The 21430-nt window shown below is 39.7% G+C and overlaps 1 protein-coding gene across 1 annotated transcript; it reads right to left on the minus strand.

Moving 5' to 3' along the window:
• Positions 1 to 221: 221 nt before the first annotated feature.
• Positions 222 to 17376, minus strand: LOC311059921 (GTPase IMAP family member 8-like). Its single transcript, XM_084078039.1, has 11 exons — positions 17245 to 17376; positions 14090 to 14134; positions 13844 to 13928; positions 11034 to 11121; positions 8394 to 8447; positions 7594 to 8295; positions 5554 to 6264; positions 5278 to 5308; positions 4982 to 5087; positions 4081 to 4615; positions 222 to 3888 (listed from the first exon to the last, which is right to left on the minus strand). Exons 5-11 carry the CDS (start codon positions 8422 to 8424, stop codon positions 3668 to 3670), a joined length of 2337 nt encoding a protein of 778 aa, XP_083934165.1. The 5' UTR covers positions 8425 to 8447; positions 11034 to 11121; positions 13844 to 13928; positions 14090 to 14134; positions 17245 to 17376; the 3' UTR covers positions 222 to 3667.
• Between the last annotated feature and the right edge of the window lie 4054 nt (positions 17377 to 21430).

Raw genomic sequence — 21430 nt, forward strand, 5'->3', positions numbered from 1 at the left:
GGACAAAATTGCATTTTATTCAATAAAAATAAGTTGCATAGTGCCGCTTTAAGTAGTCAATATAGTATAGTAGTCAAATATATAATATGGCAAAAATTTAGTCACTAGCTGACATCAACATGTCAAAATCAAACTTTAACCTAAACTATTTTATATAAACTATTGTGTACGTGGCCTATTTATACAACTATATTATAAACAAAAACACTGGAGAAGAGAACTCAGTTCTATGGTTCTTTATTGGTCAAATCCAACTTGACACACATACTGTACATACAGATCAATACGCAGCACCTAGTAGCACCTGCAATAGTGTGTTCTGACATGTAAAGTAGTCCCTTAACATACATAAACCAACTTGTAGAAATGTGTTGTTGTTATTATTGTAATACACAGAGAAACACTAATCTCTGCTCAAACAGAGTTTAAAATTGCTTTTGTTGCTTTTTAAGCCTATATTCAATATCAACATATGTCAAAATGTCAAAATAAATTCATCTTGTCTAGCAATTATTGTCTTTATATGCCTGATTTGCAATGTTCCACGAGGTGTCTCCTATGAGTTGACAGATGTGTGGAGCATTGTTTATTTTAACTTATTGTACTTCCTATGCATTTGCAGACTTAATTTGAATGACCAAATATTTCCCTTAATGAAAGAAATACAAATTAAAATGTGTATGACTGATGCCAAACTAAAAAAGTTTTGTCTATGAAACACCTTCATCTCTCACACTCATCCGAGGGCTGGGAGCTTCACTCATGGTGGTTAGGAGGTGCACGCACATCCAAACATTTCGACGGGTGCTGGATCAGACTAAATAAACTGTGAACAAAAGGAAAAGGTCCGCACACCGTCTTGGTGCTCCCAACACAATTTAGTAAATAGAGCGGTCAAAAAAACGACAACGTTTCGGCCGATGTGGCCTTCGTCAGGTTTACTGAGCTGAGTGAAGAGACAGGTATATAAAGAGACAAAAGTTGGCAGAATTCACAAATCACTGAGTGAAGGCACCCGGGGACAACGCCCCTATTTGGAATTCACATCTCTGACAGATCTATATAGATAAGCCATTATTATTCCTATGTGGCCATCAGGAAAAAAGGAAAACATGTTGTATGCATAATAAGTGTCCATATACGAAATACCTGTCTACAATTTAAAGCTCCCTGAGCTTTATACAGAGAGTCAACACAGTCAGATATATACAATTACAAACATTAAGAATGCAATATGGAATAATGCAATATTAAAAAAAAACAAGACTAGTATATGTGTTACAGGAATGGTTTGATGTTGAATTCCTCGTTCAGACCATGAGGAGCCATAGTATTGAGTAAATATGAAACATTTCTCGTTGTAGCAGGCGGTGCTCCTGATTGCCTCCTCTGGGGGGCTGTGCTACCTTTTTAATGCCTACATAACGGAATGAGCTAATACTATGGCCTGCCGGTTTGAAGTGCAGAGCCACAGGATTTATTTCGTCCCCACATCTAATGTTAGAGTGGTGCTCGCTGACGCAGATGCGAAGGGGTCTGTTGGTCTTTCCTACGTACCCCAAGCCGCAGGGACATTTAATAAGGTACACCACATTGTAAGGTAATAAGGTACCTTATAAGGTAATAAGGTACACACCGCAGATCTTCACATCTTTTCCACTGTGGGGATGTGTGTAAGTCTTACACTTGGCCGTGAAGCCACATTGGGCACAACTACTGCACATGTAGTTCCCATCGGGAATGTTATCCAAAAAGGTGCTTTGCTTCTGAGGTGTATAAGATCTCACCAATTGGTCCCTCAAATTGGGAGGGCATTTAAAGTCCACAGCTGGGGCTTCTTTAAAAACAGTGTTGAGTCTTGGGTCTGATTGAATTATATGCCAGTGTTTTGCAATTTATTTTTTAAATCAAACCCCATGGGTGAGTACCTGGGGACACAAAGGGAGAATTTGCCTTTGGAGGTCTAATTTTAGGTATGAGGCATTCCTCTTGCATCATGGCTTTAAGACGGTCAAAAGCGACATCAACCCATTCCTGTTAGTACCCTCTTTCTATGAATCTGTTGGTCAGATCAGTAGCCTGTGCATTATAGCTAGCGTTAGTGCTGCAAACCCTACTTGCCCTGTGAAACTGACTGATGGGCAGACCTCGAATCAAGTGTGTGGGGTGAAAACTATCCACTCGTAATAGAGTATTCCTATCAGTGGGTTTGCGATACAGTTCTTCTGTATAGAGTTGTCATTTTGTATGACTAACACATCCAGGAACTGATGCTTGTGTCACTGAACTCAATAGTGAATTGTAAATCTTCAATGGCCGAATTTAAATAAGCTTGAAACAATTTTAGAGTTTCTGCCGTGCCCGTCCATAGAATGAACAGGTCATCAATATAACGCTGATATAACAGAATATTGGAATAGTGAGGATTCACAGTAGAGTCTAGAACAAAATGTTTTTCAAAATAACCTATTATGTACATTTGTGTAGTTAGGGGCCGTTGTACTACCCATGGCTGTCCCCTTAGTTTTTAAGAAAAAGTCATTTTTGTAAAGAAAGTAATTTGTAGTCAATACTAGTGAGCTCAGTGACACAGGCTGTGCTGGGTTTGATAAGAGGATCTCTTTGCCTCAGAAAAAAAGTTGACAGCCTCTACACCACCCCTGTGTGGGATGTTGGTGTAAAGGCTGCTATCATCCAATGTGACCAACAGACACTCTGTGGTGGGTAAGTCCATAAACGAATTAATAAATAAAATTGAATCCCTCCTGTAGGAGGGGAGAGAAACCCATGGTTTCAGGCAATAGTCAACAAAAGTAGAAACATTGGTTGTTAGAGAATCAATACTACTAACTATTGGTCTTCCCACTAGTGGAATTGTCTGAGATGTATGCACCTTAGGCAAAGTATAGAAAACAGGAATGACAGGAAAATCGTTTTTCATGATATGCATATTCACTTTTACTTATTTCACCATTTTCAAACCACAGTTGTAATTGCTCATGTACAGTTGCCCTGAAGTGATTAGTGGGATCAGACGGGAGTTTTCTGTAAAATGTGCCATCATTTAATTGTCTCTTTATTTCAAAATCGTAATCAGAGCAATTTTGAATGATAATAGCCCTGCCTTTGTCTGCCGGGCGAATTGTAATGGTGGTGTCTTTCTGTAATTCAGTTAATACGTCTCTTTCCGACTTAGACATATTGTTAAACCCTTTATACTCCCTTTTCTCTTCAAGGCAGCCTGTACATCAAACTCAACTAAACGACACTAAGTATCGAGAGAGGCATTCCTATATCTGAATGGAGTAGGTTTCAATACAATGGAATTGTTAGTGGGTGGAGCCACGTCTAGTTCATTGACAATTTCATATTAGGATTTTCAAGTCCATTGACTGTCACTGGGGACACAGTCGCACTGGAATGAAAGAGTTCTTTGAGTCTCAATGTGCGAAACAATGTATGCAAATCTATGTGTGTCTCAAAGTCATTCGTGTTGGAAGTGGGTGCAAACGATAAGCCTTTGCTGAGAGCGGTAGTACACAGTTCTGATAGGGGTTTGGTTGAAAAGTTAATTACTGTGTGTATGTTTTGCTCCTGGTGTAGTACTCGTTTGCGTAAGCCTCTTCTGCACCGATTGGTGCGCGTCGGTGGTTGTTCCATCCACGTCCTAGATCCCCTCCTTGCCGAGGACGTCGCATGGCGTTCCCTGAAAAAGGCACCCATTGTCAGGACCGATGGCTGAGTCGGAGTCCAGTGACGAAGAGGAGGGCCAGCTCTGAGGAGAAGGGCTCTGTGTGTGTTCACCCATGGTGTCATATCCTGCAGAGGGTGCTATTGGTCCAGGATTTCTCTTCAGCAGCCAGTCAGAAACCTTATCTTCACCACTCACTGGAACACAAGACAACAGACAGTAAGACATTTACAATGAAGATAATACAAGAAAGAACTGTAACTTAACATTATTATTAGTGTTAAATGTTATCCACATTTCTGTTAATCTGATGAAGAAATGTTACATTCAGAGAAGTCACTGTAAGAACGATCACATTGAAGTCTGTTAGCTGATCAACTGACACTCACTACTAGGAGGACAGTGCAACAGGCTGCTCGAGGTCTTCCGACAGGCTGCTCGAGGTTCAAAGTGTCCTTTGTTCCTCCACACCATGTCTTCTATTTTCTCCATCAGCTCTGTTACCTCTGAACTGTCCATGTTCAAGCACTGGAGAGCATGGTATCTGTAACCACATTTCTCAAGGAGCCACCACAGAGCTTCTCCTTCAGACTCTATGTACGCTTCAACATGTCTCTCACCCAGCCACCATCCCTGTGTGAACAGAACCAGAGCGTGTCTCCAGACTCTGTCCCCCAGCAGCTCCATGTGTTCCTCCACTGATCTCCTGTTATCTTCAGAGAAACTGGACATGACAGAAACATTCAACAGGACAGCATGGGGTCCAGGAGAACTCAGAGTCACACCGTGTAGAAGGAGGTCTTTGATATTCTGTGATGGAGGTGTAGTCAGCCAGTCTGGACAGTTCACCACACTCACATTTCTTTCAGCAACTTTTTTCGTTTGTCTGACACATTCAGTCAGTTTAGGCTGGTTTTTAAACTCCTAGAATATGAGGATTGCAGTTTGTTAGTCATAATAATCAATGCTTATGAGGTTTTAAGCAAAACCCTTCTATTCTTCACAGAGATTATCTCACTGAATGTATTATTTTCATTCTCAACTGGAACATCATAAAATACCCCCACATAATCCATGCACAAAATACAGCTGCTACGAATGTTTTTTTTAATACTTGACTATCAGAACACAAATCTGAAAACATACATCTACAACACATGATGGCTCAAACATTCATGACAGCAGATATGTTTGCATTATCATTAAACATTTTATCTCATCATATTGATCTCTTTATTGTTTACTTTGAGGTCATTCAGTATAAGATCAAATTAATATAATAATATTCACCTTGCCGGGAGTTTCTTTAAACACATTCTGCTGCAGTATGAGATTTCCAGCTGTGCTCCTGTCAAACTGCTCTCCACCAACCAACATCACGCTCACATCTGGTAGACTCAAACATAAAGCAAACTCAACATTAATTCACTTAAGCGATGCTAATTTTTTCAAAATTGTTAAAATACTGTATTTTTTTGCCTATAGTATAATGACATGCCCAGATTGAAACACCATTGAATAATGTAGTTAAATTAACTGAACATTAACATAAAATAGTTTTTTTTCTTGAAGAAACCAAAACATACCAATATCTTGTGTTGGTGTAGTTGTTTGTTTCTGAATTGAGTTGAATTATGACAGGACAAACAATTTTGCGTTAACTGACAACAAAACAGTGAAACTAATGGTTCGCCCAACTGATATTAAACTGCTCTCATGTGAACAATTATACAAATAGGTTGAAATTGTATTAATTAACCCCTTAAGGTATTAATCTATTAAAAATAGACATATGGACACAAACAGACAGTCAGACAGACAGACAGACAGAGAGACAGACAGACAGAGTTTATAAACATCACCTTCAAATAGAGCTTTCAGGCCAGTTCTTTGTTTGTGTGTCCTGTTCAGGAATGTCTGGACATGTTCCTCTATGTTCCTCTTCCTCTCTGACAGCTTCTCTGAAACATCTCCATCAACTTCATAGTGTCCACCTCTGTTGCCTGCCACCATCTTGTCTATCTTCTCCAGCAGCTCTGTGACCTGTGTGTCATCCCTCTTCTGATTGTTGAAGACATGGTACCTGTTCCCACATTTGCCAACAAGCCAGTGGAGGTCTTCCCCTTCAGCCTCAATGTACTGCTCAATGCTTAGGTCTCCCAGATAGTCTCCAACCGTGAACAGTACTAAAGTGTAACTCCACACGCTCTCTGTTAGAAGTGCCATGTGTTCTTCTACTGCTACTTTCTGTGCTTTGGTGAATGCTTCATGAAGAGGAACAATCAGCAGAACAGCATCTGGTCCAGGAGGACAGTGAGACACACTGTTCTGGATCTCCAGTTTGTCCATCTGTGAAGTGTCCTGTAGTGGACTATTGTACCACCAGCCTGGTGAGTCCACCACTGTCAGATGTCTCCCTGCTACTTCACCTTGTCTTACCTCAGACTGCACTGACCTGCTCTGACCTCGATTAACTTTAAAAACGCTTCTCTCATCTCCCAGAATGGTGTTTCCTGCTGAACTCTTTCCAGACAACCAACATCCCAACAACAGAATCTTGAGGCCAGTCACTTCTGTCAGAGAAAACAAAGCCACAATGTCCAGGTTATGCTGTTATCATAAAATAGCAGATCTACAAGCTCAAACTGTTGTGTGTTGTGTGATATTGTGAGATTGTAGATTGGCACTCTAGACCGGATCAAAAAAACGAAAAAGGAGTTGATCCCAGGCTAGGGGGAAATAGAGTTTGCAACTGTTAGCATTTGTGGAGCTTCCTATGGCAAAAGGGAAAGCTGTTTGGGAGCTGACTGTATTCTCGGTGGTGTACACGGTGGTTTACTTCTACTCCAATACAGTGCATATTCTGTATACACCGACCTGTTTTAACAGGTTGCATTGCTATATATACACAACTTAATTTACTCCAGTATCACAGTTTTGTATGTATTATGCTACTATAAATGCTCAGAATGTCTGTTTGTCCGTCCGTCCATCTGTATGTGCGTCTGTAGTTCAAGTATTTCGAGAACGGTCCCACTGATAGACTTCAAACTCGGCATGTGCATCGCCGGGGACCCGAGGGCGTGCCTGGTGTCAAGATATGCCCATAAAGTAATATAAGTATAGAGATTCGGCTGTCCAGAACCACCGTCCGATATGCCCATTTATGGTCAAGCCCATAACACTGAGGACCAGAGGGAGCGATGCACCAAGTGGAAATGCGGTCGGATCAGCGGATCTCCCAAAAATATTGAAAAAAACTAATATATTCGTCCCGGGTCAAATCCGGTGACCGGATTTGAACGGTCGCCACCAGGTATTTCAAAATGTAACCTCAGTAAAAATATGCCTAAACCTACCCTTATTCCTAAACTTAACCTCAGTCAAATTATGCCTAAACCTACCCTTATTCCTAAACTTAATCTCAGTAAAACTATGCCTAACCCTAAACGTATTATTCCTAACCTTAACCACAGTAAAACAAATACAAGAATACAAGAACCGATGGGGGCGAGCGAATCATGAAAAAAAGGGAGGCGATTGTGTTTTGGGGCGAGCGTTCCGGTTACAAAGTAGCCAGATGTCATCATGACGCCACACTGACATCATAGACAGGCCTGGGCTCCAAATTTCATGTCTCACACAGAACTTCATTTATGGGCATAAAAAGGACACAGACAGACAGATAGGCACAACGGGTGCATGACAATGGGTACAACGGGTAATGCATAACTGGATGGGGCTTGCATTTGAAATGTTTTCTTCTACTCCAGTCTACTGGGAGTATGTGTGCAAAGTTTTGTGTCAATCGGTCCAGCAGTGCCTGAGATCAGCTGCTCACAGACAAACAGATGGAGGGGGCGACTTTGTTAAATATCTTAACAAAGTAATACAAAACCTACCAATATCTTTTGGAAGTCCAGTTGTTTGTTTCTGAGTGTCTGCCCTCCTTTGTTCTGCTCTTCTTCTGATCTTCATCTTCTTCAGTTCCTCTGAGACATCTTTTTCTGTCTCATAGTGACAACCATTACAAGTCACCACCTGCTCTATCTTTTCCAGCAGCTCTGTGACCTGACTTCCATCTCCTCTGTCAGTAATGTTAAGAACATGGAAGCGGCCTTCACATTTCTTAGTAAGATATCTTAATTCAGGGTCAGATTCAATGAGATCAGTTCTCATTTTGGTTTTATCAGTTACAGTGAACACCACAATAGTATGTTTCCACACTTGGTCACTGAGGAGACAACGTACATGCTCCTCTACTGACATCCCTGTTCCTATATAGGTGGTGCCCAATGGCATCATCAGGACAAAGACATGAGGTCCTGGGGGACACAGATACACACACTGTTGGATTTCTAACTGAGTCACTTTTGGGGTCAGATCTAGGGGTATAGAAGACCTCCACCCTGGAGTGTCGACCACAGTGACTTGTCTTCCCAATACTTTCTCTTGTCCCTTGACACACTTAGATGTTCTTCTATTTGTTTCAAAGACATCTCTGCCCAGGATGATGTTTCCCACTGAACTCTTTCCACTGGGACCAGTTCCAGGTCCACCCCCAAGCAGAACAATTCTCACTTCTGGCAGGTCATTGTTCTTCCCTGGTTGGAAAAATAAATACCAAAAAAAATCATGAAGCTCACATATATGACTAATCCCATATCAGTTTGTTGGTTTAGTTTGTTTTAATAGAACTCACCTCTGATGGAAGCTGAGGTTTTACTGGCCATCTTGTCTACAGCTGTTGTTTGAACTGTAAAACAGCAAAATAAGTCACAAATAGTAAAGTGCACTCCTCTGAGTGCAGATCCCCTGCCAGGCCGGGTTGTCTACCCCGGGCTGTGTTGTGACCTGTTATAGAACCGCCATGAGGCCAATTGGAAAGATGTAGGGTGGCCTTGGCCTAGCCTTGGTGGTAATGTGTGTGCAAAGTTTAACAGCAATTGGTTTGGACTCAAAATGAGTTAAGCAAAAATCTGTCTCATGGTGGCGCTATAACAGGCCGCTGTAAAAAATGTTCTTGCAAATTAGGTTATTTGGCCTCCTAGGAGCGGGCTTGAAAAGTTTCACGCTGATCGGGCCAGTGGTGCCTGAGATTAGCTGTTCACAGACAGGCAGTTGTAGTTAAAGCTAGGGTAAGTGATTTTCTTTGGTTAAAATAAGTGTTAAATAGCTCTATATTCTGATAGTACTCATTGCTATAGAGTGTTTGTTCAGTAAAAGGAGTCTCCTTGTCTCTCCAGCTCTTTATTAAACAGAAAATGCATTTTCGTTTCAGTTTCAGTTTAATTTCCAATTTTGTCCAATCAGGATAGAGAACTCAATCAGGATATAGATTAAACAAGTGAAATTGGAAGTGATGACACTAAGAAATTAGCAGGCAAAGTTGGAACTGGAACACTATAAAAATGAAGCTTAAAAATGGGTACTTTCTCCTGATTGGCTGAGATTTTGACACCTACCGGAAAATGTATTTTCTGTTTATTAAAGAGCTGGAGAGACGGGGAGACTCCTGTTACTGAACAAACACTCTATAGCAATGATTACTATCAGAATATAGTGCTTTAACCTTTTAACAAAATACTTTTTGTTTTAACCAAAAAATATCACTTACCCTACCTTTAATTTAGTATAACACTCATGTAGTAACGTAATATTGTAACAGCACAGGCTGGTCCTGGTAATGTCATTTATTTTTATTGTATTTTTTTATAAGTGGAATGTGTGTGTTGCACATTATTCAGATAATGTCAGGAGAAGCTGTGTTAGGGGCTGTAATATCTCACCAGTAATGTGTCACTCTATTAGATCTAAGTAAATGAGCATCAGTATGAGATTTAGTACGAGATTCAGTACAAGACATTCCTCAGTCATAGAATGCAGATGCATTATCCATTATCCAGAGACCTGTTGTGCAGGCAGAAGCACAGGAGTGTAACTGTCCATACAATTGCTGGATAGGTCACTCACCATAGTTACCCACTAAATATTTGGGCGTCCTACTGTTGTTGTTGTGGTTACCACTGTGAGTCAGACCACGTCACAAAATGCTGTACCTGGAACTCCATACATGGAGCTCACTGATATATCGAAGTCTGACATTATAGTTTCCATTTTTGGGCTTGATCACTGACATTAGGACTCCATATATGGATAATAACCAACTCATAGTGACACCACCAGTGTGTTTTAGGGGGGGGGGGGGGGGGGGGGGGGGGGATCACGGCACCCCGTCTTTAACCTTTTAACAAAACTTTTTTGTTTTGACCAAAAAATATCACTTAACTTGGGACCAACTGTACTCAGTGATCATTGTGGCTTTCAAAATGCATTGAGGGGGCTAGGATTCATGACCTCAGTTATTTATAAATCCTGGATATGGCCCTACTGTCTGACAGTAACCACTAACATCATTACCAGAATCAAAACATTTCACAATACACCTAAAAAACGATGCCCTCTGAATAATGGACGGTTTGATATTTACAGGTGGGGTTTTATTGAACCTGGTGAACCATCTAGAGCCCCACACAGCTATTAGTGTCTGTACCTGGCGAACCATCCTTTATACCCATCTCACTAGTGGGTATAAAGATGCAGATTTGTATCTTTGCAAAAATTAAAACAATGTGCTATGTATAAAATTTAGCACAGTCAGTTAAATGTCTGCAGTGGTGGCTGTAAAGTTAACAATCTCTAATGTGCAGCATGATCAGATATCGCAAAACAATGTGAATGGAATCTGCACAGTCCACATCTGTAAAATGTAAACCTGTTACAGATTATATCACTTTTTAAAAGTTCAGACGTCCTATGGCCTGGGGACAGAAACCGATTCTGCTTGATTGAGACCTGACGCTCCGGTACCATTTGCCAGATCAGTCCGTTGCTGGAGTGACTATACTTTAAAGTTAACTGTACGATCTAGATCCCCATCTCAAGTGGGTATAAAGATTTAGATTGTTTTCTCTATAAAAACAAATAGTGCAGTCAATTAAATGTCTGCAGTGGTGGTAGTAAAGTTAACAATCTAATATGCAGTATGATCAGAAATGGCAATACAATGTGAATGGAATCTGCACAGTCCACATCTGTAAAATGTAAACCTGTTACAGTTTATATCACTTTTTTAAAGTTCAGACATCATATGGCCTGGGGACAGAAACAGAGTCTGCGATTGAGACCTGACGCTCCGGTACCATTTGCCAGATCAGTCCGTTGCTGGAGTGACTATACTTTAAAGTTAACTGTACATCCATTATTTACTATAATCATGTAGTCTACCTATAAAACACATCTGTAACTTGATTTCTAATTATACTGAAAGATCACTGCTTACCGTTTTACTTGCCAACAAGGTGTGTTGTAGAAGAAACAAGTTCAGTGTCTAATCTTCATCCTCCTCAACATGCACTGAGATGTCATTCCTATATATGAAGAACACTGTAATCATTAACCATATGATGGCCATAAATAGGGGCGTAGCTAGCCTTGGACACTTCCCCAACTAGTGTTTGGAGTTACGTGTTTGTTACGTGTGAAAACAGCCATAAACATGGAACTCCAAAAACGATTTGAGGAAGTGTCCAAGACAGTCACACAAATGCCAGAGCCAGAATCGATAAAATACATTATGACAATCTTAATATAAGGCTATGGCGCGGCTAGCGTCTCAGCTGATGTGGGGTGTGAAGCACTCTGATAAAATCATTTTAAAATTCACAAAATGGCTGATATCCTATCATTAAGCACATACTATACTTGCACTTACTGTGCCAAGCAAGCTGCAAGATAATTGTTCTGAAGGACACAAATTCACAAAATAGCTGATATCCTATCATTAAGCACATACTATACTTGCACTTACTGTGCCCAGCAAGCTGCAAGATAATTGTTCTGAAGGACACAAATTCACAAAATAGCTGATATCCTATCATTAAGCACATACTATACTTGCACTTACTGTGCCAAGCAAGCTGCAAGATAATTGTTCTGAAGGACGCAAATTGCCAGTCACAATACAATGGACAGACCAAAGACAGTAGCCCACGTCACTATACATTATACGTACATTCGATTGGCGAATGGTTCAGCAGCACCGCTGATCAGTGGTGGAAAGTAACTAAGTACATTTACTTAAATAAGTACAATTCTGTGGTATTTGTACTTTACTTGAGTATTTCCAATTTCCAATACTTTTACTTCTACTCCACTACATCTCAGGGGCAAATATGGTACGTTTACTCCACTACAAATATTTGAAAACTTTACTAGTTACTTTGTAGATTTGTATTATTAATACAAAACACACATGAACCACTTCAGCCCTATTTAAACTTTGGCGATTTGAAAATAGCCGATCTACAAGTGATGCGACACATTGCTGTGAGCTTGTAGATCTGCTATTTCACAATCGATTTCACTAATATTTCACAATCATAATCAGTGGAAACCCTTGATCCACAGCCTGGGGTCCACAATCAACATCAGACCTCCAGCTTATACAGTACATTTGCTTTCTCTGATCAAAGTTAAGAGTCCTTGCATGACATTAGCTGTGACACTGCATTCCTTTAAATCCTGTCAAGCCCTTTATCCTTATCTAATCACTCATCATGTACGTACAGTATGATGATTTTTACTCCAATCTTTATTTTTTCATTGTTCCATCAGCATGCCTTACATCACAACTATGCAAGGTCTAAGACTTAGGAATTCATTATGTATTTCTGGTAAAGTTATTGATCATTTCTTTTGTATGTCTGTGGCAAAAATGTCCATCACAAGCTGGCATGGTGATGACCCCTGGATGTATTACCTTGTGTTGTCCTTGCTCACTGTAAATCGCTCTGGATTAAGAGCGTCTGCTAAATGCCTAAATTGTAAATTGTAATGATTGGTGAGATGGTGAACCGATGATATCACAAGTCATGTGTTGCAGTTGATAGTGAAGTACAATTATAGTCATAAAAGTATACCACCATGTATTTATTCTGTATTTGTATTGTATACACTACAGTATTCATGAATTTATGAAATATGACTATGACTATCTTATTTTGAAAAATCTCTCTCTCTCTCTCTCTCTCTCTCTCTCTCTCACACAGACACACAGATGGCGTGTCAAGACATATGCATCGGCCTCCAGTGTCAACATATACTGACACGTGATGCCTGTAAATCAAGTACTTCAAGTTCACACACACCGAGAGAAAACACTCAGGTATGACAGTAATGACAGATATGAAGACACACACACACACACACACACACACACACACACACACACACACACACACACACACACACACACACACACACACACACACACACACAGACCTAGTCCCAATATCTACACTTGTCTCTGTCTCTAACGTTGAGACCGTAGACTCTGCCTTTCATATAATACACTTGATGTACTTAATGATCTCCATAGAATAAAACATGATATTCAGAGTCAAAGAGTGGGCATCCAACAAATTATAATAAATAAAATAAAATTGATTGTGATTACATTATTGTTAGTAATATCACTTTCGGCTCACAATAACAATGGAAACACTGTTTTAGCCCAGTTAAAGAAAGGAACCACACCAAGGTGGAAATGATGGCAACCCAAAATAAAGGGATGCAAGACAGAGGCTCAATTGTGCATTATTTTTATTAGGCTAACGCAGGGGTCTTCAATGTTTTCAGGCCAAGGACCCCCTAGCTGAGAGAGAGATGAAGCAGGGACCCCCTACTCTATATTGTATAAAATTGTGTTTCAGATTAAAGGATTTGTTTTACTTAGTCTGCTCTTTTTTCCCTCTACACCTATAGCCTCTTTACCAAAAATAGCCGATCTACAAGCTCACAACGCCTCGCAGCACGAGGCGTTGAGAGCTTGTAGATCAGCTATTTTTGGCTAATGTTCCCCTCAGAAAAGGAATTCTAGGGTTCAAGTGGTTAATGTAAAAAAAAATAATCCTATCACACAAAGATTTGGCGAACCCCCTGTAGTAGCTCTGAGGACCCCCTAGGGGTCCCGGACCCCCTGTTGAAGACCCCTGGGCTAACGTGTTTCGGCCTCAGCCTTCCTAACAGCAGATTAGCTCACTCTACTCTATGGAGATCCCTATAAGTGTAATTAAGTGAAGACTTACTTACACTAACCAGTGAAGACTTGCGTTGTGCTTGTGTTATAAAGAGGCCGGCCCAGGATCTCTTTGGGGTTGATCTCTGTTCATTCTCTCTGTATGTGATATTAATAGAATAAAGACAAACGTCATCCAGGTTAATACCTCTGACACTTCAACTCCTCTCTCTCCATTGAGGAAGTAAAAAGAGCAGAGCAGACTTTACTATAAATGTGTGATAATGCAACACTCTACAAATAATATATAATATACACACCTGACAAGACAAACGTCATCCAGGTTAACACCTCTCCTGCTTCAACTGCTCTACACACACACACACACACACACACACACACACACACACACACACACACACACACACACACACACACACACACACACACACACACACACACACACACCGATCGATTAGTAGTAGTCGATAAGTAGTCCCTTAAAATACGTAAAACGTATAGAAATGTGTTGTTATTATTAAAATACACAGAAAAACACTCATTGCTGCTCAAACAGAGCTTAAAATTGCTTTTATTGCTTTTTAAGCTTAACATAGATTTTGACATCAACATGTCAAAATCTATCTATTCTATTAACACTACACCATTATATAAAAAAATTGCTGTTTTAAGAAATCACTTCGGACCTATACTTTGGCAATTTTAAAATATCCCATCTACAAGCTCACAATGTGTCGCTTTGCCACGCATTGTGAGCTTGTAGATCTGCAACTTTCAATGAAATCCTCATCATAGGCCCTGAGATTAGCTCAAATGCAATTTGTCTGTCCCTTGGTCCCCTGGCAACTAATGTCAAACAGTCTGCAAAGAACCTAGGTGTCTTCTTTGACAATCAAATGAACTTTGAGTTCCATATTAAAAAGGTTACCCAGTCATGCTTCTACCATCTACGCAATATCGCAAAAATAAAATCAATGCTCACTTCTCAAGACCTGGAAAAAATCATGCACGCTTTTGTTTCCTCCCGTCTCGACTATTGTAACGGACTATATACCACCCTGAGCCGTTCATCATTATCCCGACTTCAACTAGTTCAGAATACAGCAGCCAGAATCCTCACAAACACCAACCGCAGAGCACACATAACTCCGGTGTTAGCCGCACTGCACTGGCTACCAATTAGGTCCAGAATAGATTTTAAAATTATCTTAACCACTTATAAAGCATTACACGGACTGGCCCCATCTTATATTTCGGACCTACTGCCCCCTAAGGACAATGTGAGATCCCTCAGGTCTTCTGACAAAGGCCTTCTTAAAATACCTAAGTCCAACCTCAAAACAAAGGGTGACCGGGCTTTTGCAGTGGCTGCTCCCACACTGTGGCCCTACCATTGGCCCTAAAAAATGCAGAGTCTGTTGAAGGTTTTAAGAGGATGTTAAAAACACATTTGTTCCGTAAGCATTTTTACCCATGAAGTTGTACCTGACTTTCATGGACAAATTGCTTTGTTTTAATCCTTGTTGTATTGTTTTATTACTCTATTTATATACCTTTATACTCTGTTGTTATCGTGTTAATTTTGTTTAATCATGCTCCATTGTACAGCACTTTGTAACCTTGTTTTGAAATGTGCTTTATAAATAAAATGTACTTACTTACTTACTTACTTACAAAGGATTTGTATACATTTATACATTGGAAACCTTGTGAAATGGGACCTTCTGCATAATGAGTACTTTTACATGTGCTACTTTAAATATATTTTGATGCCAATACTTTTGTACTTTTACTCAAGTAAATTCTCTCTCTCTCTCTCTCTCTCTCTCTCGTGAGCACGCACGCACGCACAGACACACCGATGGCAATTGGTGTGTCTGTGCCGGAAGAGATCTGCAGATCACTCGTAAAAGCGGGGCAAAAAGCGCTATTGACAGTTTAAAACATAGACTGTATAAATGAAGGTTTAAAACCACGAAGGACGAGAATAGAGAAACCAGATTCAAATAGGAAGGAACCTGTCATAAATTATTGTCGTAAAGATTATTGGATTAGATTATGTTTAAAATAATAATAATAATTAAATCCTCATTTAACTCAATTTAATTTGATGGTTTAATTTGACTGAAATGAAATGTATTATTATTTGTTTTTAATTACACTAATTCATTAAAGTGCCCAGGATGACTCCTCAAAAGGAGGACATTCTGATGAGGTCCAAACCGTGATATACACGGAAAGTATCTGAACAGGGATGCAGATGCACATCACTGTATTTGATCGCGATGGTAGAGAGGGTGAGAGAGAGAACACCGCTGACCGGCTGACTGTTATCCTATAAGTTAACCTTGCCAGCTTTGAGTGTATGAATGAGGCAGAGAGCTGCAGAAAATAACCGGCAGTTAGATATGTGGCAGGGACTGGTTCTCAATTAGCCGGTGGGACTGGCCAGCCCACCCCTGTTCCGAATCCGTCCCTAGCTGCCCATGGGAGAGCCTCGACCCCGAGAACCTGACCTCTCTCTTGAGGTCTATCGGGTCATAATCTGAGTTCCCAGAAGTTTTCGCCAGCTCTCGCATACAAACGGGAGCGGCGAGGAACAATCGGGTCATGGTCCCAGTCTGTTGGTCTGAAGCTGCTGGCTTCGCCTCTGGTTTAGAATAGGTGTATGCTGGCATTAGAATTTAAGTGACTTCAAGGACATTATGCTTCTGCATATGAAACCTTTTTTTAGGTCCAAATTAAATAAAAGGGATAACATCAGCAGGTGTACAGTTACAAGACTGTACTGGAGACCCAGGTTGTAGTACTGGTCGACCGTAGTACTCATGTTCAGGTTACATAAAAAGCATTGCTCCGAACAAGTAGGCTTTTTACAATTAAAATGTCTTAACGATTCCTTGTTAATGATCCGATTCCCATACAGTATTATTATAAATATAAACTTATAGCAATAGCATATAATTGGTGTACTTTTCAATAAGCTCAAGTTCAATTATTTGAAAATAACATTTTGTTGTAACGTTGTTGTCTGGAGAACCTTTTGTAACACTGCCCAAAAAAAGAAAAAGAAAAATGTAATAATCCACATATCTGCGCAAAGAGTGACTTAAAGATATTGAGATATGGACATTATTGCACACGTGGGAAGCGACATCTTGCGTAAAATTGTAGTCCAGAGTGTATTTTATGCCGATTGCTTAGTTAGTCCCTAATATGAGTTATTTTGTAAGGACATTTGCAGGACGGTTGTAGTCGTCTTAAACTAATTTCTAAAAAAATATATAATAATGATATTGGTAATAATAATAAGGGTAATAATAATAATAATAATAATAATAATAATAATAATAATAATAATTGTAATAATAATAAAAATAATGATCATTTAGAGAACATTTCAATATGTTATTCCAAGTAATCCTGTAAGTAACAAAAGGAAATATGTGCTTACCATTAATGATCCAGCAGTAGGAATAGAATAAACACCATTGTAACTTAGGCATACTGTACATGATACAGACATGGATATTTCAAGCTAAGCAGTGCGTAGTTTACACAGAACTTTTTCAGTTTCTAAAGTTACACCACTGCTTCCTGTGGTGTAACGGTCCTTTTCAACATAGTGTACCATGAAGGTTGCTAAATCAAGAAGCCTGTTTTGTCATGCAGGATGCAAAAGGTCACAACGCATTCTGTGAACATTCTCATAGTGATTGCATGTTGTAGCCCTGCTTAAGGAACGGCAACAAACTCAACAATGTTTTTAAATGTATTACCTATATGTTCATACTTGAGACCTGCGTCAGGCAGCGTGCATTTTAGCCACTGACAGCTTCACTCTCCTCACTGCTCCCTCACAGCAGGAAACGACTCACACTAAGACACTTATGCACAGCCAAACAGGCAACAAATGAAAGAATACAGAGTAGACCTAATTAAGAGAAAATTACAATTTAAGTTAAATTAAATTCTGGGAATCGGTATCAGGAACCGTGTGTAAGTTAGTAGGACTACAGAAATGGTAGCAAAGATGGTTAAGTTTAAAACAAATGTTATTGCTTTTAGGCGGAATTGTACGAGAATATATGATATATATATACGAGAATATATGGCAAATTATTTATAATTTATATTAAAAAATATATAAATTTGACTAAACCTTTGTATGGAGTGTATAAAGGTAGAAGCCCATACTGACATGTAATACCTACACGAGGCGATTGCCGATCTTGGCTAGCCCATTTGAATACCAAATATAACATAGAAATAATATAGTTTCATAATTATTTTTTAACAAAATTAAAACAAGAGATAGATAAATAAATTGGATTACAAATCCAAGAATGAAGAGAGCAAAAGCAAAATTCACTAATTTAATTAATAATAAATTATTATGATAAATTAGCATAGTTATATAGAGAAATACATTGAGAAATATGTTAGTATTGCTATTTGCTACAACACTACACTATTTGTGGCTTTTACACAAATGGTAACTTAGTACCGTAGACATACGTATACACCTTTGACAATTAGAAGAGCATGCGATGAATGTGCTAGAAGTGGGTGGGCTTGTAGCCATGAAAAAAACAATAGGCGTATAGGCCTATAGTAGGACCAAAAATATGAGGAAATCATATCATGTTTGCTGTTACAGAATATTTGCATTAATGTTATTGTTTTTGTTGATCTCATGTGCTTTTAAATGTCTATATGTACTTAGTTATGTATCAGACAGAGTACATTAGAGGTTCTTTTCTTTTCTTTAAGTCTAAGTCAAAGTCTAAGACCTCACCTAAGGATGAGTGTGGGTCATTTCTGGTAACAACAGACAAGGTGCAGCCTTTGCGGGCTGCTAAAGGGAATCCCATGACCAGAGCTCTGTCTGACCGGTCGATTATATGTCCCGAGGTGGACTCCCTGAAGATAGACCATGCCAAAAGTTGAGTGGCATGGGGTCCCAGGTTCGATTCCCGGGCCTTGGCAAGGTGTAGAGGGGTCACTGAGCATGATACTAACCCCTAACTGCTCCCCTTCCCCCAAGGTAAAATCATCATTATTTCCCTGATACATGCACGCCGTCGGGCCTGCTGAAGTAGAGCAGTCTAACGGAATGGTAACCAACAGGTTTTTCATTCTGTTCAGACCCCAGCTTTACTTTGGCAGGTCCCTTTTAAGTCCCTATTAGGGAAGGCCCGGACAGATGTCGTACAGCACTAAGGGGGAAGAGCTTTATGGAGTAGAGACTGCAGGTATGCTAGCAGGCTCTAAGGCCTGGTGTATAGTTGGCAGTAAAATGTGGGTATATGTATATATGTGTACTGTATACCACGGAGGGAACAGAACCCGGAGAATTTGACCCGGAGCCTAGGATGTAGGAAACTCCCTTACCTGAGAAATTCGATAATCAGAGCTAAGTGGGCCATATTTGGAATGCCCGATGGGCGATGACGATTCTCCAAATGCAAAGGGTATAGTTTGTGGGCAACCCATCGCTAGGATATGAGCCCATTGCCTGGGGCGGCCCAGCTGATAAGTGTGTTCAGACTACAACCTAAGCATGGTCAGGCAAACTAAACCGGCCAACATCACCCGATATGAGACACTTCTTTCTTTTTAAATGAACTTTAGAAATTGTTGTCACTGTCTCAGTCAACTTTATCTTGATGCAAAGGAAACAGGTTCCCCTCTTGACCTCGCTTTTCACCCACTCTACGTATGAGGAACGCTGGTCGTGAGGAAACCACAAACTTCCTGTCTGCCTTAGACGGCTGCATCTCAAAAACCAACTGCTTGTCTGAACCAGCAGCTTTGAATGCAATATGATTAATTTAATTTAGTTTAGAATTTAAGGTTTAGGAAAATTCAATGTATTGCATAAATCATATGCATACACATTCTTTTTTCACACAGACACGTCACATTCTAAACATATCTGTTGTTCGTTTCTTCTCTCCTCCACACAGACACTTACATTCACACATAGACACATACAGTTGTACAGAGTGCAGACTCACTTCCCATAGATTACGCTACAGGTTGGTTTTAACCAGTTTTCACATGCACTCGCATAAACTCACATGAACTGTCATACACACAAACTCAGTATCAATGTGTTATTATTATTATAATATATAAACACATGTTAACTTGATTTGATTTTTAAGGATTAGTAGCCTAACTTACCAGACGGTGTGTCGTACAAGAAACGAGTCCAGACATGCGTATGCATCAGCCTCCAGTGTCAACATGTACTGAGACCTGATTCCTGTAAATCAAGTTCGAGTTCACTCACACAGACAGAGAGAGAGAGAGAGAGAGAGAGATTGTGAGAGAGAACATTTTGATTAACCGACTTTTACTTGTAACAGAGTGTTTCTAGATTGCAGTAGGCTATTGATACTTTTACTTAAGTAAAACATGTGAGTACTTTTACCACTACCGCTCTTAAAGGATCAAGTTTATACTTTATTGTTACATCTTGTGGCCTATATGAGACTAAAACTTATTTTAGTTTGCCTTCCTTACAGACAACCCAGCAGCATATATGTGATAATAATAATAATAACAACAATAATAATACAACTGTAAGAAGATTTTTTTTTTAATAAAGAGAGAGAGCAAACAAAGTTTGCAAATAAAAGAGAACGTCAGCATATAGACTTGAAGTTACACCCAGGAGAGGGAAGTGTGAGGATTATTTAATGTGAAGATGGTGTTAAAACCACACCCAGCTGGATTAGTCCAAGAAAGACAATAACAATGAAACAGTCCTGTTTCCCTAAAATGATGTTATTACATCATTTGCATCAGAGAGTAAGTAAATAAATAATAACCAGTGAGGGAAAATAGACACATTTTACTGTTACAGTTCTCAGTGATCGTGTGATGAAGAAATGACATGAATAAAGATATAAAATAAATCAGTGTTCTTACAATGATCATGTATGATATAAAATGTAAGTTGAAGAAATACAATATTTGAATGTGTGCAAGCTTCCCACATGGTGTCAATTACTGAAGAGGGCAGCGCGCTATTGATCCAGGATGTGTCTTAAGCCGATAACAATCTCTGTCTACATATTAATTAACCCTTTCAGTGCGATAAAACCGTAAGATGAAATATCATATTTACATCATATAAATGCACAGCTACAGGATGATCCTGTCATACAGAGGAATGACCAGGATTGTTGTTAAAAAAGGTTGACTTGTTAAAAAGATATGAAGCTTTATTGTCTCCGCCAGGCCGAAAGGCATGGCGAGAGAGTATGTTTTACCCTCCGTCCGTGTGTGTGTCCGTGTGTCCGTGTGTCCGTGTGTTACCACCAAATCTCCGGCACCGTTGGCCCGGTCGCTGCGAAACTGTGCACACACACTCCCTGGATGCCAATTCAGAACCTCTGCCTCAAAGTTTTCACATGGGCCTGTTATAGCGCCACCAGGAGGCCGATTTGTGCAAAACCCATTTTTTCACATTACTCCTACAGTTTTTAACCAAACGTCATGCAAATCAGTACACAGTATCTCTATAGTCATGTGATCAACCCTGATCTGTCCGATTTCCCATATTCCATCCTCATTGGTTAAGGTTGGCTTCCAAAGTTTGCAGGATTGGTCCGTTTTCAACAAACTGC

The sequence above is a fragment of the Gymnoscopelus microlampas genome (genome assembly GCF_963454915.1).
Source record: "Gymnoscopelus microlampas genome assembly, chromosome: 14".
NCBI classification, from domain to species: Eukaryota; Metazoa; Chordata; class Actinopteri; order Myctophiformes; family Myctophidae; genus Gymnoscopelus; species Gymnoscopelus microlampas.